Below are 24,352 nucleotides of genomic sequence, written 5' to 3' on the forward strand. Positions count from 1 at the left end.
GAAGAAAGACCAATCAATAACAAGGAAACGCACAACTCTTGCCTTTTATAAAAATCAACCCACTTTTATGAAAAAAATGGGTTCGTGAATCCTTTTAAAAAGGTGCCTGGCCCAACCAATTCTGCCAGCCACTGGAGGCATGTTTCTAGCAACCGGAGGATCCTTATGCTCCTTCTCAAAGAGCTACAAACAAAGAGGTCGAAATTGTTTCATTCTTAAATTACATTATGTATCTATGTTTTGTTAAGTTCTATCAAACTATAAACCTTTGTGATATTATCCACTTCTGTGATATAGCACTGCAGAACATTATGCAAAATGTGGAAAATTTGTGTGTCCAGACAAGAAAGCTTCAGCTTCTGAAATCTATGAAAAAGAAAAGTTAATAGAATTATAATAAAATAACAATAAAATGATATACAATAACTTACAATGCACTATGATGAGTGTTACTAACCGCTGTAGAAGTGCCAGAGCTTGCTGCGATGAGTAGATTTTTGAGAAGCATGAATTCATGAATACCTGGAGTTTGTTCTGTCGACATGAACAGGAAGACATGTAAATTTCAATGTAGTTTCAGCATCAAGCTATGAAACTGATAACACTAATCTGCATAGACCAGTCATCCTTCTTTTTTTAACGATACTCTCTATGGTTTTAAAATAAAGTAGACATGCGTATGTATTGTATTAAAGTGGTTCACGCTTTTAAATCCTTCCCCTTCACATGTAAATCAAAATGATCTATATGAAGTAGCGCTGTGATGCTTTGGTCTGTGTTCTTCGCCATTGTAGGTCCACAGAATCCTCGTTTACCCTTGTTCTGAGGAGCGCTTTAGAACTTCAATGAGGCTCTGATGCCAGGACGCAATGTAAGGAATCATGCGCATTAATACACGCTAGAGCCAAACATTTTGACTTGTCTACTTGCAACTTAACAGAACTTGAACTACAAAATTGTTGTGGGGAAAAAACTGATTAGCCGGAAGTCATGAACTTGTTTAGTAGATCCACAGCAAATGGGGTGACGTCATACAAAAAAAAGACATCATAGTGAATAGAGAAAAATTAACATGACTAAATATTAAAAAGTGGATTTTGCATTATATGTCCAATTTAACTTAATTATTGACAATTTTAAACATTTGGCTCAACAAAACCTTTTTGCAAGTTTCCGCGGTTTTTTTCTTGAGCTCCAATTCTTTGAGGTTGAAAGGCCTAAGTACTACCACCCTAATTGTTAGGTCACACCATACATTCTTTATCAGATTTATGTTGGTAGTCTCTCTGGGTCACTCTGAAACAGACTCCTTCTTTCATAAAAATATATTTGAAACTTGAATCCCACGTCTTTGAGTCAAACTTAAAAAAATTTACCTTTATTGCGTGAAAGACAATGATCATAATGTAGGAACAGACATACCTCAATTAGGCTGATTTCATTCATAAACTTGACATAATCGCCATCAAATTCAGTCATCTTTGGAGACAATATGTCATACTGCTTTCTTTTCAAATTTGTGGACACATTCTGGAATTGTCTGGCAAGAACCTCGATGCCTTCAATCTTTGACTTTCCAAGAGATTCAAATGTCTTGAACACTGAGATTACTTGTTCGATCTACAAAAGATAATAAACGTGTTAATTCTTGGGGTAGTGTTGTAAAAGTGTCTTGTTGAGGAGCACTTGTTTAAAACTACCCTATTTGTACGATGGCTGACAGGTGCTAACACACAGCAGATGGCAAAATGAGTTTTACGTAGAATTTTGTGTCTAGTCTACGCTGCATACCCAGAACTAGAAGCAAACAGGGAGAAGCAACATTCAGCTTCTATGTGTAATGGGATAAAGTCCTCAATCATTGAGGACATCTGTGCCAGAAGCAAACAAGTTAACTGACAGCAGTGGTGCTGAGTATAAAAGGAGGCTGCTGTTGGGCCGGAAGATGCTCCAGGTGCTTGTTAGCCATCAATGCTTGTTGTTGGTTTCTCAATTGAACAAATGTTTTTCATTCAATTTTTGTGTTTTTATGTTGCACAGCACTTTGAACTGCCTTGTCGCTGAAACGTGCTACACAAGTAAACTTGATTGATTGATTGAAAAGATTTCGAAATAGAAGTGCGAAAGACCCTGAGGGGGAGATGACCAACAAATCATATTGGACCTGAATCTAAGCAAAGACTGAATTAATGTTCAGAAGAAAAGTGGAGGAAGGAAGCAGTATCTTATATTTCATCTCTTTTTAAAACACACAGTCTCTTCCAGTAGCATTTTTACATTGATAATAATTATCTACTCCAGACTCCCCAGTGGCCTGGAGAATTCCTGCTTTGCAGAGCAAGTTTGCAGAGTCTTTGAATTTGCTTTTTTGCAGCATTTTTCCTTTTGCTTCTATTTCCTGTGGCTGCAACTTTTTATTTGTGATTCCAGCATTTTGCGATTGCATTGGGGGTTTTTGAAGTTTGACTAATTCATCTGTGTGCAGCTCATTTTGCCCTTAGTGAGCATTTACATCAGTTTGCAGCTCATTGCACCATTCGCACCGTGTTTACACCTGTCAGCTGCCATACATACTTGGCTATCTCCACAATGTCAGCCTCAGAGGCAACACTGACCTTTTTAAGTCTTTTACAGAAGTTCTCAAACATGCCAAAAATATGCCGCTCTGAAAGCACAGTCTTTCCCTTCTGGTCTGATTTTCCCGTTAGCTTTTTTTCATGGAAGAAGGACCGATACGCCTCAAACAAAGTTATGCAGTCCTACACAGAACAGAACAGACAACAGGTAATGACTGCTGAAGTCAAGCCAAAGCAATGCAAGCACACACAATAAGAAGTATTAGCATCACAGTCACCTGCATTTTTCTCATGAGCTGTTCGGATGATCCCATATTAAACTCTTGCCATGGTCAGTAATATGTGCTCTGCACGCTGTAACCAGTTGATTTGTGACCTGAAAATGTATACAACTGAATAGTTAATTTTTAGAAAACAACTTAAATCTTAAATAATAATGATAACACACTTACTTTAATTAACAGTGATGGCATCTTTTCATTTATGTTGCGGAACAGTGGTACACTGTGAACTAATTCAATGGCGTTGACGAGACTTTGCACTTTTATGAGGGAATCCTGGAATTATGAACAACTTATAATACAGATATGTTACATGCAGAAAAAGGGTTGTAAGACAATTTCTGAAAGAGTTGAACATCCCTCTAACAAGTAGTACAAATATGTGGCAGAGAAATTCACATTGTGAATTGCGTGTCAAATAAAAACTTACCTTGGTGCATTTTAATAATTACGGTAGAGACCAACAAAGTACAATCTTAAATTATGTCATTCTTGCACACAAAATGAAAAGTTTTTTAATCCTTCATACTCCCCCTTCAAATATTTTCATTCAATGTATCATAACACAAGCTCTAGCTCCTCATTAAATGGCCTAAAATACATACCGGGTCATTGTTATACAGTGCTTCCAAGACTTTCTCCAGTGTGGACAGGAATTTTAAATAGTCTTTTGATTCATTTACACGATCTGTTATCCTCCTGTCCAGATCCCGCCACACCTACACAAGGATATGGTTTGAGTTAATAGGGTATGTTAAGTTGTTTATATAAGTTATTTTAGGAACACGCTAAAGCATCCTCCTGACAGAAATACAGCTTTCTTAGAATCTAGTTAATTAAAACATAACCTCAAAACACTCAGTTTTACACGGTGCAAAATGTTTTATAGTCTATACTAAACCTTATTATTACCTTTATCATTTTGGAACGGCGTATATGGAGTACCATTACCACTGCATTACACTCTTCACTTTTCATGTGATTGACGATGGAGCTGAACTTTGAGTGCTTCTTCTTCCAGTATTCTAACTCGCTCAGAGGTCCCTCAGCATCTATTTTCCTCAACTGATCATCCTCAGTCAGGACCTGATCATGATGAAAATAAAACACATTACAGTGATTAAGCGTTGTATGTCGCCTTCAGCAGAATTTGATCTGGGCCCTATCTTCCTGCAAAGAACTTCACTTCACCAACAGCATTTCAGTAGCAATCTGGTGGAATCTGGGGGCCAAGTTTAATTTGTTGTGCTTAAATTTCAAACTTTTAGATTTATGATTCATGTTTCAAGCTTTTCTGGGGACCCCCTGACCCTTTGAAGGCTCTAACTAGCGATTAGGTTTCTACATACTTTAAGCAAGTCAGGGGTGTCCAAGTTGACCCCTAACTATATTACACCATTAGAATATTTTTGGGGGGCAGGTTTCAATGTTATCTTCAGCCAAAGATTATGAGTGACAATTTTTTTAAAATATCAGGTACAACACATAGTATTAATCTATTTGTAAACTTTTTTTCTTTTTGCTTTTACTGTAATTTCAGAGTACATAAGACTGCAAAATTTTACTTAAAAGCAGATTTAAATGTTCCAAAATACATCAAAGCATTTTATTAAAGCAACAAAATATCAACCAGATAATTTGGAAAATTGAATGTCTTTCTTTTAATGAGGTGAGACCTTTTTTATATTTTTTTTAGATCAATTGTGATTTACAAATTCCTTTTCTATGAAAATATAAATACTTTGTAGTTTCAATAAAATTACTTAATTTTGGAAAAGGCAAAGAGAATTTACAGAAAAATGCTTTTTTGCATCTCTGTAGAAAAATACAAATTTAAGGACTGTTAGTAATTTTAACTTGTCAATTTTGCTACGTTTGGTTAGCAATTTAGATATAAGTACCGGTCTAAGCTAACACTTCATTTTTTTTGTGGCTTACAGCATCTTTCATCCTGTTTTAGCCACTTCTAGTACTAATCAAAGGCAGTTCTGTGACACAAGAGACAACACAGATAAATGTTTGTGATTACAAACTTGTTCAATTTCCTTGCACCAGCGCCTCAGAATCTCTTCCAGTCGCTGCACTTCCTCAAAGTCAGAAGCTGCAGCTTTCATCTCTTCAAGACACGTCAGTTTGGAAAAGTTGACCCCTAACGGTTTGCTCAAATGAACAACACTGGTGTTTCTTATCTGAAGGTCTGGTAAAACAAAGTAAAAAAAATATATATATGAATAAATTCTACTAAAGTATTGTTTGAGTTTTGTAGTTCCTCAACATAGATGTATTTTTCTTCTGTTAACACTTAGTCAACTTGAAAGAGTACACAGTGAAAATCCAAAAAAGAAAAATCCTACCATCAAGCGTGCCCAGGAAATGTTTGAAGTTCTCCAGGAAGATCTTTTTTGTTTTTTCCCCGTGTTTTGACTGGTCCAACGCTCCCCAGTTGTCCTGTGCCTCAAGAATTGGTAGCAGAAATCCATAGGCATTCTTTAGTCCTTTTAGGAGGCCCTCAGTGGCATCAAACACAGAGAAACAAGTTTGCTATGAGACAATCAGAAAAAAAAAAACGTTAGAAGGAATGGAAGAAGCATAATAAACACAGGTAATATTATTTATTTTGATACTACACAATGGTGAATGACTCAAATACGTTTGGGAACATGTATCTTTTAACATTGTATTTTTTCTCTTCTACCACGTGAAACATTCATCCTCTTTGTGATGTAAGATAATTTATTTTGCGTTCAACAGTGAGTGAGCACTCTAACTGTCTACCTACTTTGCATGAGTGAACCTTAAAAACGAGAATAACTTTGCACATACACACAAATAAATAAATAAATACAACAAATAAAGTCACAGAGAAAAACTACATAAAATTTTACCTCGTGTATTCTTTCAGGAGTCACAGGATCGTTCACGTCTGTTCGAACAAAATAGCAGCAGAGTCCGGTCAGAGAGATTTCTCTTAAATCGGCTAAAATCAGCCTGCGTCCTTTTTCTCGTGCGGCAGGTCCCTGAAGTGCGCGCCCACATTCTGAAACCAAACGCAAAATGGCCTAAGTGAGTGACATGAGCAACAACTACTGCTTTAGAAAACTGAAATCTGTTAATGATAGGCCTAAAATTTGCTTAAGCTTTGTAAGATGAAAAAAATTAACAGCAGATGGACTCGGGACAGACATTTCAGAATTCAAGGCTTTTTGCATGTAATCCTACCTACTCCTGGGGGGTCAGACTCCTGGTAGACAAAGGAGATCGTTTTACAACCTCCAGCAGCGAAGAACTTATCAAAAGCAGCCAGCTATGCAGAAAAAAAACAATAAACAAGCAAGCAGAACATGGTAAGAACATGTCCACAACACACAAAAAGCAGAGATGCAGTTATTAAATACCAATCCAACCAAAATCAACATTTCTGAATTTAAAGACATCAAATCAAACCCAAAAAAGTGAAATGGAAAAAAAATGCACGCAATGCAATACTGTATCACATATCATGCATTTGTGATGTTTGACACAGCTGTTTGGCATAATCAGGCGCTCAATAACTCATTATCTCTTCGCAATATTTTGCAGTCTCGTTATGAAGAGATTGTAAATCTATGCTTCACAACACAAAATGTATGAGGAAAAGAGGGGCAAAAATACTCAGAGAAAGTACAGCTGTGTATATAAGATTCTCCCTTCAGCTGCACTCAAAGATACACTTAAAAACCAAGAACTTTCCAGCTTCAATGATATTTGAAATGATATTTTCAAAGTTGCCAAAGGACAATAGTGGAACTGCTGTCCTGACCGACCCAAGGCATGAGCAAACTAAGCTCAGTTCGGCCCCAAAACCATCCCGTAAATGCTTGAACTTTAATCGGACTTATCGTTCTAATCATTAGATTAGAAACTCATACCAGCCCATAACCACAATCCAGCGATTGTGATTCTGGAGGTAATCCATACAAAGATTCCCTCCTTTCCATTGACTGATTTGATTGTTGTTTTGAAGGCAAAGCCATAAAGGAAGACTCACCGATGGAGAATCTAAAACAAATTCCTCAACTGCCGATGGGGTCAAAGATAGCTCATTTGCCAATATTTCAAACATGTATTTGTGTGAAGAGGTAATCAGCTTTCTCCGCTCATCTCTCTCCTTCTTAAAGATGGACTGAACAAGGCAAGAAGTGCAATTAGCAAACAGTTAAGAGACAAGTTAAATCTGCTGTGTAAAATCAAAAGGCCAAGGGGAAAAATAGACTCACTTCATTTCCAACCTTGCTTGCTCTTGGGTTTTGTGAATCCATTATGAAAATGTTTGGTAGGCAGGTATAAGGGCTTCCTTGCTGTTTACAATCTCAGCTCTCCTTCTCCCTTTATGACTATGACTATGAAGCCAGAGAACACAGTCATATGTAATTCTATGTTTTCTATTTCTTTACAAAAAAAAAGCCTCAAAAAATGAAGTTAAAGCAGAAAGGAAAACGGGCCTTCTGTGTGTCTGAAATGTTCTCTTGACAATTAGTTAAGAAATATTGAATTGTGTATTTTTGCAATACATGTGACCTGGGCAAGTTGTACCCTCCCACTATCTGACTGCAGGAGAGCCACACCAGACCCCAAACACATCCTTCTTACCCAATGTCCTGAGAGACCACCAGACAGTGGTTGGTATCAACCCCAGCAATAAAATGATTTAAAAAAAAAAAGAAAAAAAAAAGCTCACTAAAAGTGCTTGATAATTTTTATGCACCTTAACTTGTTAAACTGTTTCATAAAACACAAGATAATCTGTGTAAACATTCACTGGCAAGATGGTCTCAAACTGGACTTTATGGTATTTGGCAACTGGACGTTGATAATGTTAACCTATCAGGATCTTTAATCACCAATAAAACCGTCACTCTTATCAATCGGTTACAGAATATCCGCTTAACGCTCTGCGGATTCACTCTCGGACTTCCACCCTGCGCACTCTGTCAAAAACAATATATATATATATATATATATATATATATATATATATATATATATATATATATATATATATATATATATATATATATATATATTTAAAAATTGTTAAAAAGTTATCCTTTCTCCTCCTTTCTAACAGGTACATTATGTTAGCTCAACCGTTAGCCTCGGCATAGCTGCTTGCTTTCAGTACGCTATAACTACTTATAATAAAAAGTAAAAGAAAAAAAGAACGACTTTACCGAAACGGAACCTTCTCTTGAAACTGGAGCTTCTCTTGAAGGCATTTCTTTCGTCAGTTCGGCTGTTTTCTTTAAAAAAACAAAACAAATAATAATAATAATCTTTCGTGTATCCTGGTGACGTTTTCCACCGCAACCAGACGTTACTGTGACCGTTGCTGGTTTCAAACGGTTCATAGAGCTTTTGACTGTCGCGAGCCGAGCTGTTGGCGAAAATTTGGAAAAGAAACCTTCAGACCTAATCTGATATTTGATTTAATTATTTGCCCTCCCCTCCCCCGTCTTAATCATGAAAAAAAAAGAAGGTGGATCTGTTTCCATTTTGACATATATTTGCATACGCGTTAAAAATGTGCCGATATATTTGTATGTTGAACTAGATCTGAAGTGATGAATAGGTACGGGGGAAAAAAAAGAGAAAAAAAAGCCCTGTAAAATAATGTTGACATGATGACGAAAGAGAAACTTAAACGTATGGGTTTTTTTTCTCAGTAACTTTCTTATGTGCCACAGGGTGGCGACATTTCACAAGTTCATGCTAATTGATTGGGTACCTGCAGCTCAATGCAATCTAAATCAATTGCAGAACCATGGTTGATATGTGACATAAGTAATAAGTATGAGTTTTTATGATATATTTACAATTAAAATATAATACATATATAATAAAATACTCAGAGTTTCATAGTTACAAGTCGTCAAAATATTAGGGACAATCAACTTGTAAGATGTAGAACATAATGTGTCATTTGGGGGGGGGGAGCCGGATTTGATAAAATAAAAAACATTTATTTCTTTACTTTTTTTTTTTTACCTTTCATTAGTCTGCAGTACAACACTTGGAATAGAATTAGTACTCACCCCTATACACGTGAATTGATGGGACAATAAATTATATTTTTCTTTTCTATTCTATTCTATTCTATTTAAAATAAATGAAACCACGAATTTTACCTGTTGTGTGTATTTACCCGAGTAAATACACAAATCTTAAAAACAATTTGTGCATTTCCTCAGGTTATTGTTTAATGTTAAAATTTGTTTGATTTTAAAACAAACAAGAACACTTTCAAACTTCATCAGTTGGTTCACGCATCTTTCGGTCTTCTCGCGCTTGTTAGATTTACGAGGAGCACTTGAAGGCAACGCACTTCACGCTGTTGCCACGTTATACGTGACGTAGGTGGAGGCGTGGATCTGTGGGAGGCGTCACAGCTAAGCCTTGTAAGACAGGAACCGCACAGCCGCTGATGTTACTGATCTTAACGTCAACGAGAGTCCGTGAAAGAGGTGAGAGTTGGTGTGTTCTTTGTTTTTCTTCTGTAATATTTATACAAAATCTGTTATTTCGCGTGCCGTCGATGAATTAGCAGCTAATATAAACGTGCTCGGCACCCGCGTCCTCATCGCATGTCTGTGCTGTTGTCAAGGCAGGTTGATGAACGGCGCTTAAGAAATTAGTACAATTAATGTGCATAACAGAGCTTCACAAAGCCAGGCCTGCTTACATGTAGTTTCTTAGCCGTGCCTCGTTGCTGTGTGTTTGTAAACCCTCAACTTGACATTGAGACAGAGCCTCACTCTGGACGTCAAGTGTGAGAAGTTTTAGGAGTCAAGTCATATGAGTTAACACATAAAAGATCTAAATCTGCATGGAACATAATCTGCATGCAACATTATCCCCCCAGCATCATATTTCCATTCTTCTCCAGTGAAGGGGGGATTTCCTTCTCCAACAAGCTGCCTGTGGTGGGTGTGTGCTCAGGCGAACAATGTCAATCATTTAACTAATTGTTTCACTTGAAAATTAATTACTGGATGTTGAGCTGTCGCCAGTTCTGTCAGTTCATCTTATTGTAACTTAACCTCTGTTTTGTTTCCTCCTTAAAACCCCAGTTAGACTTGGAGTTAAATGTATTTAGATGTCCTCTTGAAATACAATTTAATCCAACGGTTGTCTGGTTGGGAGTCACGTCAACGACTCAAATACATGTTCATATTGTTGTTGTTTTTTTTTGTTTCGGCAGAGTTCATCGAAGTCATTACTGATCATGGACCCAAACACCAGTGGACTTGTGCAGAAGTTGGCTGAAGCGGGCCAGCCTCACCTCCTCCAGTTCTGGAAGGAGCTGAGTCCCGAAGACCAGCAGGAACTCTTCCAGGAGCTTCAGGGGATAGACTTCCTGGAAATCAACGGATTCTTCAAGAGCGCCATGGAGACGTCCAGCAGCACCAGACACGAGAAGATGGACGGGCGCATGGAGCCGGTGCCCCGGGACGTGCTCGGGAGTGTGACTAGGGACAGGGAGAGTCTGAAAGACTGGGAGGTCAAAGGTGAGCTCAATCAGGAGTTTCATAGGACTTTCTCCCAGCCCTCCTCCTAAGGTGTATGAGTCTTGAGTCTTTATTGTTCAATAAACAGTAAGGAAGCAGGAAAAGCTTTTATTATTGTTTCTTGTCTTTATTATGATGTAGTAGCAACAGCTAAGATTAATGTCTTCACTTTCTGCTACCAGACAAGAGGCTGAAACCCAGTTTCTTTTAGGTCATTGCCTAATGATTCAGGGAACCAAATTACTGATATAATGAGATTAAAGCATCTCAGGGCAGTCCAGATAAAGTGAGATAGACATGGGTTGGTGCTTTTTCTGATTTCTTAAGAAAAGTTCAGAGAACCCACCTCCAGATTCACACAAGAAACCATTTCAGTCCATCTATTTGGCAAAGCTCTCCCTGAGTAACCAGCCAGTTACTCACCGTGTACTGTTACAGACTCAACTTTGCCCCAGTCTTCTTTCTGAGGGTTTTTTTAAAAAATATGAGTAATTGGGTTCTTAAATGTGACTCTTTGCGCAATTCCTGCATTGCCGAGGCGATTTGATCACCTAATGAATCACTTGGATCGCTTTCTTTTATTTTTGTGGCCAATAGTAACAGGAGATGTGATCGGGCAGAAAACATCTGGTTCTGATTTGGGGCTGACGTCATTGGGTTTGCCTCTCTTGACCCTTATTCATGAAGTCATCTCACCATGTCGTGACCACATTTGTGTGTGCAGGGTGTGGTGTGTGTGCGCGCGTGTGTTTGTGCAGGACTCTTCATATGTTGGGAAAGCAGTCAAAGTCTAGCTGACCCTCCCAATACGTGGTGTAAAACTTCTCCCTTGGCACCAGCTGCTAGAAATATTGTTGACTCCCATAGCTGGTAGTAAACTTCAGATAAACCTGTGTCAGGCCGAAAATGTTTTATTTCCCTTTTTTTTTAAAAAAATATATATATTTGAAAGTTTCTCTATTGGAGTTCAATGTTCACATCTTGCCTATGATATCATGTCTTCAAAGTTCATTTACAAATGATTGTTAATGGTAAACTTTATGGCTGTTTAGTTAAGTTTATCATGATTTATATAAGATTTCCCAGCAAAGATAATTTAATTGTTCTGAAGGCATCCAAGAAGATTAGAGAGTTGTAATGCAAGAGATCATAAGAAAAAAACTAGAATGATAAAATGACATTAACGTTGGGGTCGGCCTATGTTGGTCCAATTGAGAACATCTGGCAAGATTTAAACATTGATGCTTACAGAGATCAGTTTAATATTCCCAGTTGATCTCCATCTAATTTCACTGAGCTTGAATTTGGAAAGAAGAATGGTCAAACATTTCAGTCAAGATTCTTTGGCTCTTTTCATGCAAAGACTCAAACTGTTGTGCTCTGGTTCCCCCTCAGGTCTGGACTGCATCTCTCAGAGTAAAGTGGCTGTTTTACTGCTGGCGGGGGGTCAGGGAACCAGACTTGGGGTCTCTTACCCCAAAGGCATGTACGACGTCGGGCTGCCATCCCACAAAACTCTCTTTCAGATCCAGGCGGAGCGCATTTTGAAGCTGCAGCAGCTGGCAGAGCAAAAGACAACAGTCAAATGCTGTGTTCCCTGGTGAGACTCTGGCTCTAACACACTTTTTTTTTCTTTCTTATCCAAAGAGAAATAGACAGACTAAGTCTAGCAAACAGCCACCTGTCTTTTTTGTAAATGAGTCCCAGTTATGTTCGCGTGATGATTAACTGGGTCAGATCACTGTAGGCGCTAAAGGAAACTCAATGAAGAAAGCTGGAACAGGATTATCTCCCTGGACAGCAGATCTAAGGGTATTTAACTATCTGAAAAGGGAAAATGGTAACAGAAAGAGGTTAGTGTTAGGTCTCACTCATTATTCATTTTAAATCTTTGAAATCTGACATTTGTCATTCACTTTGGTTGAGAAAACAAGCTTCTTGCATTGCTTTCTAATGTGCAATGTCTTCAGTTTATGTAAAAAAAACATGGGTTCTCTCCGCCCTCTTGATTTTTTTCAATGTTCCCGCTGGTGTATCCTAAATAACCAAGTCTTATCTTCTTTCTGTGCTGCTTTCAGGTACATCATGACCAGCGGCAGGACAATGGAATCCACCAAGGACTTTTTTTCACAGCATAAATACTTTGGTTTAGACAAGAACAATGTAATCTTCTTCCAGCAGGGCATGCTGCCAGCAATGGACTACAATGGAAAGATCATCCTGGAGAGTAAGGGGAAGCTTTCCATGGCTCCTGGTAGGTCGAAAGATTATTGGTGACTACAAAATTAATTGATCTGACTGGACGGGTGTTTATGAGCATTTCCTTCAAACTTTTTTGTGTGGTTGCGTTTCAGACGGAAACGGGGGTCTTTACAGAGCTCTTGGCAACCAGGGAATCCTGGACGACATGCACCGGAGGGGAGTCGAGTTCATTCATGTGTATTGTGTCGACAACATCCTGGTCAAAGTGGCCGATCCCACCTTCATTGGGTTTTGTGTGCAGAAGGGCGCAGACTGCGGAGCTAAGGTCGGTCAAAGAGTTTTAGGAGTAGAAGTATACAAAGCATAATGTGGGTTTTTATCCATAGACTTTTGCAGAGCCCTGCATAAATGACTTATAAAACAAGGTTTATGAGACTTAACGCCTACCTTTTGAATGTATTGAAAGCTACATTATAAACTTTATAGGTTTCTCTGCAGTATGTTATAGAGCTGGGTTTATGCGTGCAGTCGAACAAAGCCCAAGGTCCTCTCACTGGCCAGAGTTTCTTTCACAAATCCCACAGCTAATTATCTGCCTTGTTTGTAGTTCAAGATTATTTTGTCTCATGTTCATATTCCAATGAAAACATTTAATGAAAGAATGCTGAAGAGCTCGTTTGCACACCTCAAACAAAGAACAAGCCTTTCTTTGACAAATCAGAAATTACATGTGTTCAACATTGGAGATGCAGAAGCAAATGCGAAACTTTCGAGTTAGAATTGGTGGATGTGTTGCAGAGATGATCAGGTCTTAAAATACGAGCAGTGTCTTCGACGACACTTATGCGCCATTATTTATTTATGGAGAAAGAAGCATCTCCGTATCACATGGTGTATCAAAAGCAAACATATTACAGCTGACGCAGCAGCAAACCTGTTTTCTTCCTCCTCTCATAAAGCGTCTTTATCTCATATTCATAAAAGAAGAACGTATCATACAGCACAAGAACTCACGGATAATTAATGATCACCCAGTGCTGCTAATAACCTGCATATTGGACGTATGTCAGCAGTCGAGTCTGCTCCATTCTGATCCCTCAGTCCAGTTTTTCCAGTCGGGTCCAGCAAGGATACACGCTCTTCATATCTTTCCAAGGAACAATGTGTAATTAAAGGTGTGGTGTGCTCGCTGCACCTTCAGTAACTCGCCACCTGGTGGAGCTGCTGACCTCATTTTTCTTCTGACTATCTTTCAGCTCTTTGGGAAACCCTCATAAAAGCTCAATCCTAGACCAAAGTGCCTGGTTCTTGTTGAGTTTTGCAACTTCTGGATTTTCACGGTCATCCTGGAGCACAAAATACTGCCCCTCTAAATATGTCTACTTTCAGTGGGAGTACAACCATAAACACTTTCTTTTACTTTGGACTTTCCAATCAGATTGTGATTAGTGTGTGACCCTGTATGGCATTTATGCTGAAGAACAGCTGGCGGGTTAAATTTTTGACAAACCTCTGTGACATCAGGACCTATTACAGGTACTTTGACTCACCATATTAAACCTAGATAAATTAATTAATCAAAAAAGTAGAAAGGGGTTTGTCTCTGTGTTGCCTTGCTATGGCCTGGCAACAAAGACTTACATTGTGTGAAGAAATGGACATTGATGGAGCAGAGGCTTGGGTAATACCAGATGATGAATAATGTTAATAACGATGACATTGCATGGAAACCGCATCAAAACTCAATATCAACATCACTTCCTTTGTTCTGTTTCTTCTGACTGTTTTTGTTTCCACTGTTTCCACATCAGCTTATGTACGTCATTTATTGTGAAAGGCATCCAGAGTTTGGCTGAACTGTTAGATAGACTCTTCCTAGACTTAGAGTTACGCCTCAGTTGCAATCATCAGGGTGATCGGTGTCACACAGTGAAATGTTGAAATGCATCTGAAGATGCAGCTGAGCTTCAGATGGTGATTCAAGTTGGATTTTGAATATGGTGCAACAGAGATGGAAGAAGTGCATCAAGCCAGAGTCTCTCCCATCGTAAATTACTGGGAGAGCCTCCAACGTTTTATGTGGCTTTTCAACCCCCCAGCCCCCATTCGACAACCCCCTCATCATAACTAAAGTCTGTCATTAGCAACCAACTTTAGGGTTAAGGGAGGTCTGTCTTCATTTAGAGCAGATGGAGCTAAAAAAGGTGAACTGCGCTGATCGTTTGAGTGAAGTTTAACAAACAAGCCCACCGCTGTCACTTTCTGAATCTTTTCACACCTATTTTACTGCTAAATCCCAAAATCCTGCCAACATGAAACATGAAAGTCTTCCCACAGTGTTTTTCCATATTTTCTAGTGCGAATATCTTGGCACACTTTAAATATGACCAAACTAATTTACAAATAACTTTTTCAGATCAGAGCTTGTTTTAAGTCAGTAATTTTTGATTATTGACTAATTCCACTGTCAGATTCTCATAACATTGGAAACATGTTTTGTTACAAGTGAAATAATATGCCAGTGGAGCTAGTTCTTTATATCAACATTCAACAATTACTGACGTAAGATAAGCTCTTATATCTTACTGAAATGTTCATTGTAAATGAGTTTGGTCATATTTTAAGTCTACTAAGATATCTAAACTAGCAAAAATACTTTTTAAAATTTTCTGGATGCTTCATTAAGCTGTGCTTCAAAGAAGTATTCATACTATTTGAACTCTTTCACAGTTTGTTACAACCGCAGACTTCGGTGCATTCTATTGGGATTCAATTGAAAACTACTTCATGTGTCCCCAAAAGGAAATTAAAAGTTGCTGTAACTCATATCTTCAAAGAGTCAATGTGAATGCTGATGCTGTGGGCAGGAAGGAAGTCTGGTAGCGGTCAGTCTGTCACCATGAGTGAATTAGAAGCATGTAATGGAGCAGCACAAAGAAATTCATAATCGTGAAGAGAAAGAAATCTGAAACGTGACTTTTCATGCATCATACTGCAGACGCAAGCACAAGTGTGTCGGCCATTCTTTCTACCAGCGTTACACACCTGGAGCCTGAAAGTTTTATATTTTCTTCGCAAAATAGTTCAGACTCAGTCGGACTGGATGGAGAACACGTGTGAACATGAAAGTCTTCCCACAGATTCTCAACTATGTAGAGGTCTATGCTTTGACTTGACCATTCTAACACATCTTTTTGATCCAAACCACTCCAGTGCAACTCTGGCTGCAGGCAGGTTCAGGGTCGATGTCATGCTGGAGGTTGAGCCTCCACTCCAGCTTCAAGTCTTCTCGTTGACGCTCCCATTGTCGTATTTTGCGTGGATTCCACGGTTTGTTTGCCCATATCAATATCTGCCGATGCTTTCAGGTGGTGGAGAAAACCAATCCGACCGAGGCTGTGGGCGTTGTCTGTAAGGTGGACGGGCGTTACCAGGTGGTGGAGTACAGCGAGATCACCCTCGCGACGGCTGAGAAGCGCAGCTCGGACGGCCGCCTGATGTTCAACGCGGGAAACGTGGCCAACCACTTCTTCAGCTTCTCCTTCCTGCGAGACGTCGTGCAGTAAGATTCCTCCTGTTCACGCTTTTAACGTGTTCCACCAAGAATGATATCTGAATACAGAGTCTTTTATTTATTACCAGGAAATATGAACCCCAGCTGCAGCACCACGTTGCCCAGAAGAAGATCCCTTTTGTGGACGGTCAGGGTCATCTCATCAAACCGGAGAAACCCAATGGGATTAAAATGGAAAAGTTTGTCTTTGACATCTTCCAGTTTGCAAAGTGAGTAGCAGCTGAGTTTCTTCAGATAGTGACTAATGCATGCTCTAGTTGAGAGGTGGCTATGTCACCTATGGGTCTCCTAGCCAAAGTTTTAACTCTCCTCCTGCATGCAGGAACCTTCCCCCGTCTTTTTTCTTTCCAGCCCCCAACCATATCCTTCACCCTCAGCTGTGACATTTCTCCGAAGTCTGATCCAGCAGGCCAAGTCTGCCAAACTCTCTCAAGGAGGAGGATGAAGGTTTACGAGCTGTTTGCTCATTCCTCCTCTTCAAAATGTTTCATGACATCAGCTCTGAGTCATCCGACTGCTAATCAAAATGTTCATTTAATTACAGAACGGCAGTTGTGATCGACTGACAGGGAATGCACAGCAGACAAATGCTCTGTGTGTCAAAATAAAAACAGATGAGGAACGACTGCATTGCCGCTCTGAGGACGGTTCAGAGTTGGGCTGACAGTTTTAGTAGAATCCAGATGGGTCGGCTCTCCTAGCTGCCACATTTCTAAAAATGCCTGTTGAATTCTGGTTCTTCTCAGATCCTCACAGCATGAGGTGCAACTAAGTCCAATGCCCTTTTCTGTTGTGTTTCAGTGCAGTGAGCCTATGATGCCCACATGTCTTCATACTCCCATGAAATGACCTGGAAACATTAGAGATGTGGATGTTTATTTCAAGATGTCGTTAATGAAAACCTGTTGGTCATAAGTACTGGGTTAAACAGGAGAAACTCAAACAAATGTTGAAACATATGATTGAGAAAATCATAAAACATCCTTTCATGCACATTTTTCACTGTACGTTCTGCTTGGACGTCCACTTTTTTGGGGACATCCGCATTTGTTTTTCGGGTCTCGGTCTTTGACAGCAAACAAAAGTTTCAGCATCAAACTGACCAAGTGCTTTGATGATCCTCTGTGTTGAACAATGCCTCACTGTCTTGTAAACAACAATTTTTCTCATTCTGTTACATTACAACCACAAACCTCAACATATTTTAACGAGGTTTTATACAGCAGACCACCAAGAAGAAGCACATGCTTGTGAACTGGAAGGATTTAAAAAAATATTTCACAAATAGAAATATGAAACGCTTGACATTTCTGGCATTGGTATTCACCTGCTTGCTATTTTTGACAACTCTAAATGAATCCTCTGTTACTGACTCTTAATTAAAGTCATAGTGAGTAGAGTTGACATGTTTGCAATGTGTTCTCAGTACATATGATCAGAGTTGGTGGGCACAGGAAAGAAAACCAGTTGGAAACAGAAAAAAAGCTCCCGACTGGGGCAGAGATTTATCCTCCAGGACAAGTAAACATCCAGTCAGAGACACAGTTGGTTTTAGGAAGAAAGGGTTACAAACTCGGCTATTAATCCATAAGCCAATACAGCAGATCGACACCCTTTCAAAAACAATGCAGACAAATTAAAAACATGCTAAAATGGAAAAGTATTTGGCTTTATTGTCCATAATACTAGCTTTCAATTCACCCTTCTAGTAAATAGGACCACAAACACTCAGTGACTTTTCCTCAAAAGAACATTTGGTTTCATTAAAATTGGCTAAATACAGTGAGAATTTTGCAGGAATGACCCAAATCCCCACGCTTGTTAAATGGACAAAACATTTCTATACCAAGAAAATGGAAAATATTTCCTCTGAAAATATAGGACATCGCATCTATTTCTTTCAAAAGGCAAACATGCAAAATGCATGTTTTGGACATGTTAGAAAGAAAAAAAAATCTGCCAGCTTTGTTGTTTCATTTATATTTTCTAGGCTTAGTTTTTGTTTTAGAAAATAAAATGTAATCACTTTTTAGCCTTTTTATTTATTTTTTTATTAAAAATAAAAACACAATTTTGTTGCCAATAAGCTCTTTCGATGTTTTTTTGGCAAAAACTTCAGACTTTGGACGAGATCAAAGCATGTTCCTCAATTAGAACGGCCCAATGAGACTTAATTTTAAATGGGAATTTGTGGTCAGCCTTAAAAGTTGCTGTTCACAGATGCTCTCCATTCAGTTTGACTGAGCTTGAGCCATCTTTCCATAAAGAATGGCCAAAACTTTCTGTCCTTAAGTATGGAAAGCTGGTAGAGAAATCCCAACCGAGAGCTACAGTCCACAAAGTAATGACTCGGATGATGTGCTCATGCTTTAAAACACGGGAAGTGCCAGTCTTTCTCTTTGCACTTTGCAATTATGAAGTAAATTGATTATTTTGTTGTTTGTGGCTTAAATATTCAAACGTGTGGCAGGATTCAAGGGCTAGGAATACTTGTGAAAACCATCGACTTCTTATAAATGAACAGCTGAACTTAAGCGTTACTTAAAACATAATGACCAACTCCAATGATCCAGGGATATAACCAACCAAATATCCTTCAATTATTCCCAAACAGTAGTCTCAAAAACCCCCAAAAAGCTTGACAAATTTCATCCCTTGAGTTCAGAGCTGTTTTCTTTTCCAGCTGTGCCCTGCTGTTTCCTTGTTGTGCTTACACGCTGAAATGACGGCGTGTTCTCCCAAAACAGGACGTTCGTGGTGTACGAGGTTCTGCGGGAGGACGAGTTCTCCCCGCTGAAGAACGCGGACACCCAGGACGGGAAGGACACTCCCACCACAGCCAGACACGCCCTCATGTCCCTGCACCACCGCTGGGTCCTGAACGCCGGGGGCCACTTCATCGACGAGAACGGCAGGCGCGTGCCCGCCATACCCAGGTAAATGGCCGCGGGGTGTGGCACAAACACCAAAGCGGGTTCTTCCTGGATGTTCCCACCTTCCCGACACGCTTCACACTGTGCAACTCTGCGCACCGGCCTGGATGTGTTTTGTGTGTTTAGACATCTTGTTGTTTTTAGCTTCACACTCTCTCCCCTTCCCCTTCTCTCATGCTCGGTGTTGCACCTGCGTGTCCCGTACAATGTTTCCAGAGACGGAGCAGCTGGCAGTGTCACAGATGATGGCAACAGAAAGTAACTATTCCCCTGCTGTTCTGAGTGCATGGTGACGGGATTTTGGCTTCTGTTAACGCTTTCGATTCTTTGTATCCACTTCCTTCATTTCCACTGATGAGTAGCTTTTCTTTTTTTCTTTTTTTTCTTTTTTTTATCATTGTTCCTTGCAAAAGTATTTATACCTCTTTGACGTTATTTTTTTTACATATTGCTAAACTACAAAAAATGTATTTTGTTGTGATTCTTTTTTTTCTTGCACAAAATCACTTCATGATTGTGAAGTATAAAAAGTGCATAGTTTACAAAATATGAGTACTGAGAATATTTTGTATTTTCATCCAGACCCCTTCAACACGATACTCCTAAATAAAATCCAGGGTAACTTTAAGGACTCAACAAGGCCCTAGGTGTTTGTTAGGGAACAATTTGGAGAATTGTTCCCTAACGTACATTTATGTCTTTAAGACGTCCAAACCCAGTAGAGTCGTGCCGCCTAAATAAATCCCGGAAAAGATAATTCTACATTGAGGCTGGCTTAGCACATGTGAAAACAAAACGTTTTAAGAGATGTGAATGCTTCAAGGGACCGTATCAGTTATGAAAGATTTACTTTAGTTTAGTAGTGGCTGGTATTCTGTCATAATGATCTGATGGCAGATAATTTATCCTCTGAAGGCCTATGCTGAGACCCTTGAGTGCGTAAAGGACGTACGCACCCGTTGCATGCTGGGTAATGGGAACCACTCCTCCTGTCTGTCGAACCTTGAAATGAACTCTGAACCCGCTGATTTGTTTATAAGATCATTACAGGCTCATCTGTTTTCTGCTTGTTTTAACTTCACTGGCTTGCTCAGACATAAAGAGCCTGAAAAGGTTTTCACCCCCTTTGATTTTTTTTTTTACCCTTTTTATTGCTTCTGCAAATCAGTCCTGCCCTATTTGAGAAACAAAATCAGAAAGCAACTATGTGACACCAATGCAATTGTTTATTTTTAGATTAAATATTTATTTTCTAGGGTGTTTTTTTTCCCCTCCTAATCTTATGGAAAAAGACAGATTATGTCAATCATGACTCATTTTGTAGAAGCAATAAAGAGGGTGAAAAAATCCAAGGAGTTGAATGCTTTTTATAGGCACGGTAAAAACACAAGCATGTGCCTCTTTGACATTCATTAGAGTCACAGATGTGTTTAAGGCTCCTAATGCTTCTCTTTTAGTCATTCACCTTCTCTTGCAGCTCCACCTCTGACTCTCCAGATGTGATTGTTGTCTGGAATAATTACCCTGAAGTGGGCAAGATGAGTGAGGGTTTGTGTGAAGTGCCCCCAGTATTTCAGAAGCACTGGGTGGAGACATTGCCAGGCACTCATCTGTTTGCTTCTGGAGGATGTGTGTTACGGGTCAGAGTACTAATCACTGGTTGAGATGAACGTCTGATTATCTACCTTTGATCTCTAATCACAAGCCTTAGTAAAAGCCCAGCTGTTTTTCAGGATTTACTGCCACTTCTCTAAGCGACCGTCCCTCTGTCTTTCATGAGACGGTCTCTCATTCTGCCTCTGTTTTTCTCCTTCCTCTGACAACGCTTCTTTCTCCGACGCAGCCTCAAGGACGGAACCGACCTTCCGATCAAATGCGAGATCTCTCCGCTGGTCTCCTACGCGGGAGAGGTGAGACCAGGAGAATTTAACAGAAAATCCAGGTGTTGTCGCAAAATCTCTGCTTGACAAAGTTTTCCACTTTTTTTCTCTCTCCCCCCCTCCTTTTTTTTTTTTAAAGGGTCTCGAGGAATTGGTGAAGGGACGAGAGTTTCAGGCGACCCTGATGATCGACGAGCGCGGAGTCCACGAACTAGTGAAGAACGGCGTTTAATCAGCAGAGGACAGACGAAGGGAGAACAACCCAAAGATCACCTCATGCTTTTTGTTTTCCTGAGTTCGTTTAGAGAAACTGTGATGCCATCGCCGTGCAATAACAAGCGTCTCCCTGAAAGGTTCTTGAGACGAAAGTGAATGAGGCTAATGAAGTACGCAGTCTTTCCTCTGTTTATATGCTGACGCCATATTTTATCTGTCTTTCATAGAGCACTTGAACACATTGTGAAATTATGAATGAAATCCTTATTGTCTGGACGATGCATTCGGCAAGTGCATCTATTTATTTTGCTTATGAGACTTATTTTTATACGTCCTGATGAATGCTGTTTAGATGGACTTTACCATCTATTTAACTTGTAATTTTTGTACAAGACTAAGCTGAGATGAAGTAATCAGTACATGTCATAAGGACACATGGATCGGGATGTGGGGGGTATTTATAATATCTGCTTCTTTTGGTTGTGTAATCATTAAAGATTAGATGGATACAATGGCTTCTATCTTTTATTAAATGCACTTTCTACGTGGAAACCAAATTGTTTTGTCAATACCTCTTTATAAACTCTCAATTTGCACAACATTGGAATATGCATTTCATGTTATGACTGCAGCGTGTTTTCATTGCATTATAGTTCCGATAGTCACTAATCAATATCTGGAGTTTGTTTGATTTCCAAGATCTACTAGAGGAAGTAATGCTACAGTGCCTGTGAAAAGGTTTTACCCGTTTTATTGCTTCCGCAAATCAGTCGCAATTAACAAAAATCACGCAAAAAAAGCTTCATCCCAAAGTGAAAAAATGTTTTCTGCAAAATAATTAAAAGAAAACATTTAACATAACTTAAGTGATTGCATAAACATGCACCCCCCCTACAAAGTTACTGAGCTAAGTCAACAAAGGCCCAGCGAGTTGGTGCTTGTAGGTTCACAGCGAATGGACGAATGGCGATCACCTGAGTGCAGTGACTTTATCTCAAGTGATTGTTACTTAAACACCCTTGATTTTGGAAAGTCCTTTTACTGTTTTAATCAGTATCTTTGGCTACCACTCGCACCAGAAGTCTCCAGAAACTTTACAAAAAAAGTCATTTCAGCATTCCAGTTGATACTAGTCATCAAGCAGTGCCCCATCAAAGAAAACCCAGTAGATCGCATAGAGTTGCAAGCCTGCAGCATTCACTCCCTACGAGAAGCTAACAATAGCTAATCACTTCTGACATTTTTTCTAGCGTGAAGGAAAATGAATGACGCTTCCTTAAAAACCAGTCTGTTGTATCTCAGGTAGTTTAGAGTTGTTAGTTCAACTTCCCAAGCCGCATTTTCTTCCAAATATTTCAGACAAACCCTACAAAAGAAAATTGCACAATTGGGGCAGTTTTTCTTTTTCGCAAATAATTTATTCCATTTAAATTCAGGATGAGTATCAGTTTTAAATTGGAAGCAATGTTAAATGTTTTAGAATTGCTCTGTTGCTGCTCAGGCTGTATTTTAAAGTGGCTCAACTTTTCAAAAACAATGTTTAACAATATTTATCTCAGTAAATGTTGGATGCTCTAGAGCTACTTACAGCTGCTTCAAAAAAAAAAACTAAGCTTAATATTTAGCTTTTGGAAAAAATATTTGACTTCAGCTTTTAGCTTTGAATGAGTTGATAATCCTTAGTTGTCTAGGAATTAACGTTGGTAAAAAAAATTTCAACCAGCCCCATTTCTGCAGCTGGTGAAAATCCCTACATGAGAGGGCAATAAAATCAAATCCTTCTGCTTTTATAAATCCCCCCCTGCCTCTGGAGTTACTCCACCACAGGATAGAATGACTTTGCAAGTCAAGATGACCAGAATACTGTTAAAAACAAACAAACAAATATTTCCAAATCTGATAGTGAAGGTTTATCTAAATATATCTGGACAAAACAGCTGCAGAAGTTGTGAAATGTCAATGAAGGACTCCTGCCTGATGCGTTGACTCACACCTTTCTGTGTTTGTCAAATTGAAATTCATGCCTGCACTCAGACCCGTTTCTCACGCAAAGCAGTGAATGAAGTGATTAAAGCGCACAGGTCACTTTCTATTTAAGTTGCTTCAGCCTCTGGTTGTCAAAAGAAAGCCTCTTTTCAGGTGGACGAAAAGCGTTTTGATTGAGACTTGGATTCGGCCTTAATTGAAACCATATGTGTGGAATTCTGGAACTCTGGCACATTTCCAGGAATCCACAGAATGTGAGGTTTTTTTCCTCCTTCTCTCTCTCTCTCTCTCTGCCTCGCTCCCTCTGTCCCCTCTGGTTCATTTTTTTTTCTCCTTCTTCTTTTCACAGTGCAGAGGCGTCTTACATCAGCCGAGTGAGTCCTGCTGAAGGCAGCTGACAACTGGACGACGGAGGACCGAAACATCCAGCTGCCACGCTCCTACTGGAATAAACTAAACCAATCTATGAGCAAATGGTCTGAAGACAAAGAAAGGCAAAAAGTAAGTGGTCTGAATTTGTTGGCTTCCATTTTTGTAACTTTGCAGTTTTCTTTGACACTTTGAAACGTCTCATTCTGTATCAGCCTTACTGAAGCCTCCATGACAACTTTAAGGTTGGATTGATGCGTTTTTAGTCTGGGGCAGCTGATGTGCCTGAACCTTTTCGGCAAAACGAGAAAGCGATGCAGAAACTCATCTGCTCTAGATGCTTTTCCACAGAAGCTGTTGCACACGGTTTCACTTTGTTATGGTTGTCGCAAAGGTGATTTGTGCTCATTGCTGCTCTCAGTTTTTCTCTGCTATCATTTGAACTAAAGAATAAAATATGTTCTCATGGGTCCAGGCCTCATCAACTCCCAATTAGTTTTTTAATCTGAAGACACATTCAAGTTTCTTTTTCTTTTGTGAACAACAATGACATCAACGACCAATCCTCCTCCACTCCACCAGAGAACTAATATGAATACTTTGTGATTCAAATAAATTCTCAAAGTCTCAAGCCTGGAAATATGTGTGCTGCTTTATTGTGGCTTGAATGTTTTTTTTTTTTGTGTGTGTGTGTGTGTGAGAAATTTAGTTCAACACTTTCAACAACGGAATCTCATAAAGTTCCGTGGTCTGCTGAGGCTCTTTGGTCCTGCCCTTGAGTTGGCCGGTGC

At 39.3% G+C, this 24,352-nt stretch overlaps 3 protein-coding genes across 5 annotated transcripts in view; 2 read left to right on the forward strand and 1 right to left on the reverse strand.

The window, feature by feature from the left end:
• Nucleotides 1-8,191, reverse strand: part of LOC129373196 (dynein axonemal heavy chain 8-like) — a 37,720-nt gene extending 29,529 nt beyond the window's left edge. The window contains 17 exon segments of the mRNA XM_055050972.1: nt 64-183; nt 267-366; nt 458-534; nt 1,423-1,620; nt 2,616-2,759; nt 2,855-2,883; nt 2,886-2,952; nt 3,029-3,133; nt 3,463-3,576; nt 3,770-3,943; nt 4,891-5,054; nt 5,212-5,398; nt 5,743-5,894; nt 6,077-6,161; nt 6,885-7,019; nt 7,114-7,236; nt 8,068-8,191. Of these exon segments, the coding sequence (XP_054906947.1) occupies nt 64-183; nt 267-366; nt 458-534; nt 1,423-1,620; nt 2,616-2,759; nt 2,855-2,883; nt 2,886-2,952; nt 3,029-3,133; nt 3,463-3,576; nt 3,770-3,943; nt 4,891-5,054; nt 5,212-5,398; nt 5,743-5,894; nt 6,077-6,161; nt 6,885-7,019; nt 7,114-7,155 (1,893 nt within the window). The 5' untranslated portion in view covers nt 7,156-7,236; nt 8,068-8,191.
• Nucleotides 8,192-9,247: 1,056 nt separating this feature from the next.
• Nucleotides 9,248-21,763, forward strand: uap1 (UDP-N-acetylglucosamine pyrophosphorylase 1). 2 transcript variants are annotated; one of them, XM_055055695.1, is made up of 11 exons: nt 9,248-9,357; nt 10,095-10,401; nt 11,797-12,001; nt 12,480-12,655; nt 12,756-12,928; nt 15,972-16,165; nt 16,246-16,386; nt 18,925-19,113; nt 19,327-19,368; nt 20,954-21,020; nt 21,130-21,763. In XM_055055695.1, the coding sequence occupies exons 2-11, from the start codon at nt 10,119-10,121 to the stop codon at nt 21,220-21,222; spliced, it is 1,563 nt and encodes a 520-aa protein (XP_054911670.1). In that variant the 5' UTR covers nt 9,248-9,357; nt 10,095-10,118; the 3' UTR covers nt 21,223-21,763. The 2 variants fall into 2 exon arrangements, with proteins under 2 accessions (XP_054911670.1, XP_054911678.1); XM_055055703.1 differs by lacking the exon at nt 19,327-19,368.
• Nucleotides 21,764-23,556: 1,793 nt separating this feature from the next.
• ddr2a (discoidin domain receptor tyrosine kinase 2a) overlaps nt 23,557-24,352 on the forward strand; it is a 29,458-nt gene continuing 28,662 nt past the window's right edge. For both annotated transcript variants that reach the window (XM_055044094.1, XM_055044110.1), the window contains exon 1: nt 23,557-23,693. The gene's annotated coding sequence lies outside the window, so the exon portion shown is untranslated. The remainder of the gene's footprint in view (nt 23,694-24,352) is intronic.

Source organism: Poeciliopsis prolifica, unplaced genomic scaffold (genome assembly GCF_027474105.1).
Source record: "Poeciliopsis prolifica strain line A6 unplaced genomic scaffold, Auburn_PproV2 SCAFFOLD002, whole genome shotgun sequence".
Lineage (NCBI taxonomy): Eukaryota > Metazoa > Chordata > Actinopteri > Cyprinodontiformes > Poeciliidae > Poeciliopsis > Poeciliopsis prolifica.

Coding starts and splice junctions, on each gene's coding strand:
- uap1 (XM_055055695.1), top strand. CDS start 10,119: ATGGACCCAAACACCAGTGGACTTGTGCAGAAGTTGGCTGAAGCGGGC. Junction 12,002..12,479: donor GTCAAATGCTGTGTTCCCTG/GTGAGACTCTGG, acceptor TGCTGCTTTCAG/GTACATCATGACCAGCGGCA. Junction 19,114..19,326: donor CGCGTGCCCGCCATACCCAG/GTAAATGGCCGC, acceptor CAATGTTTCCAG/AGACGGAGCAGCTGGCAGTG.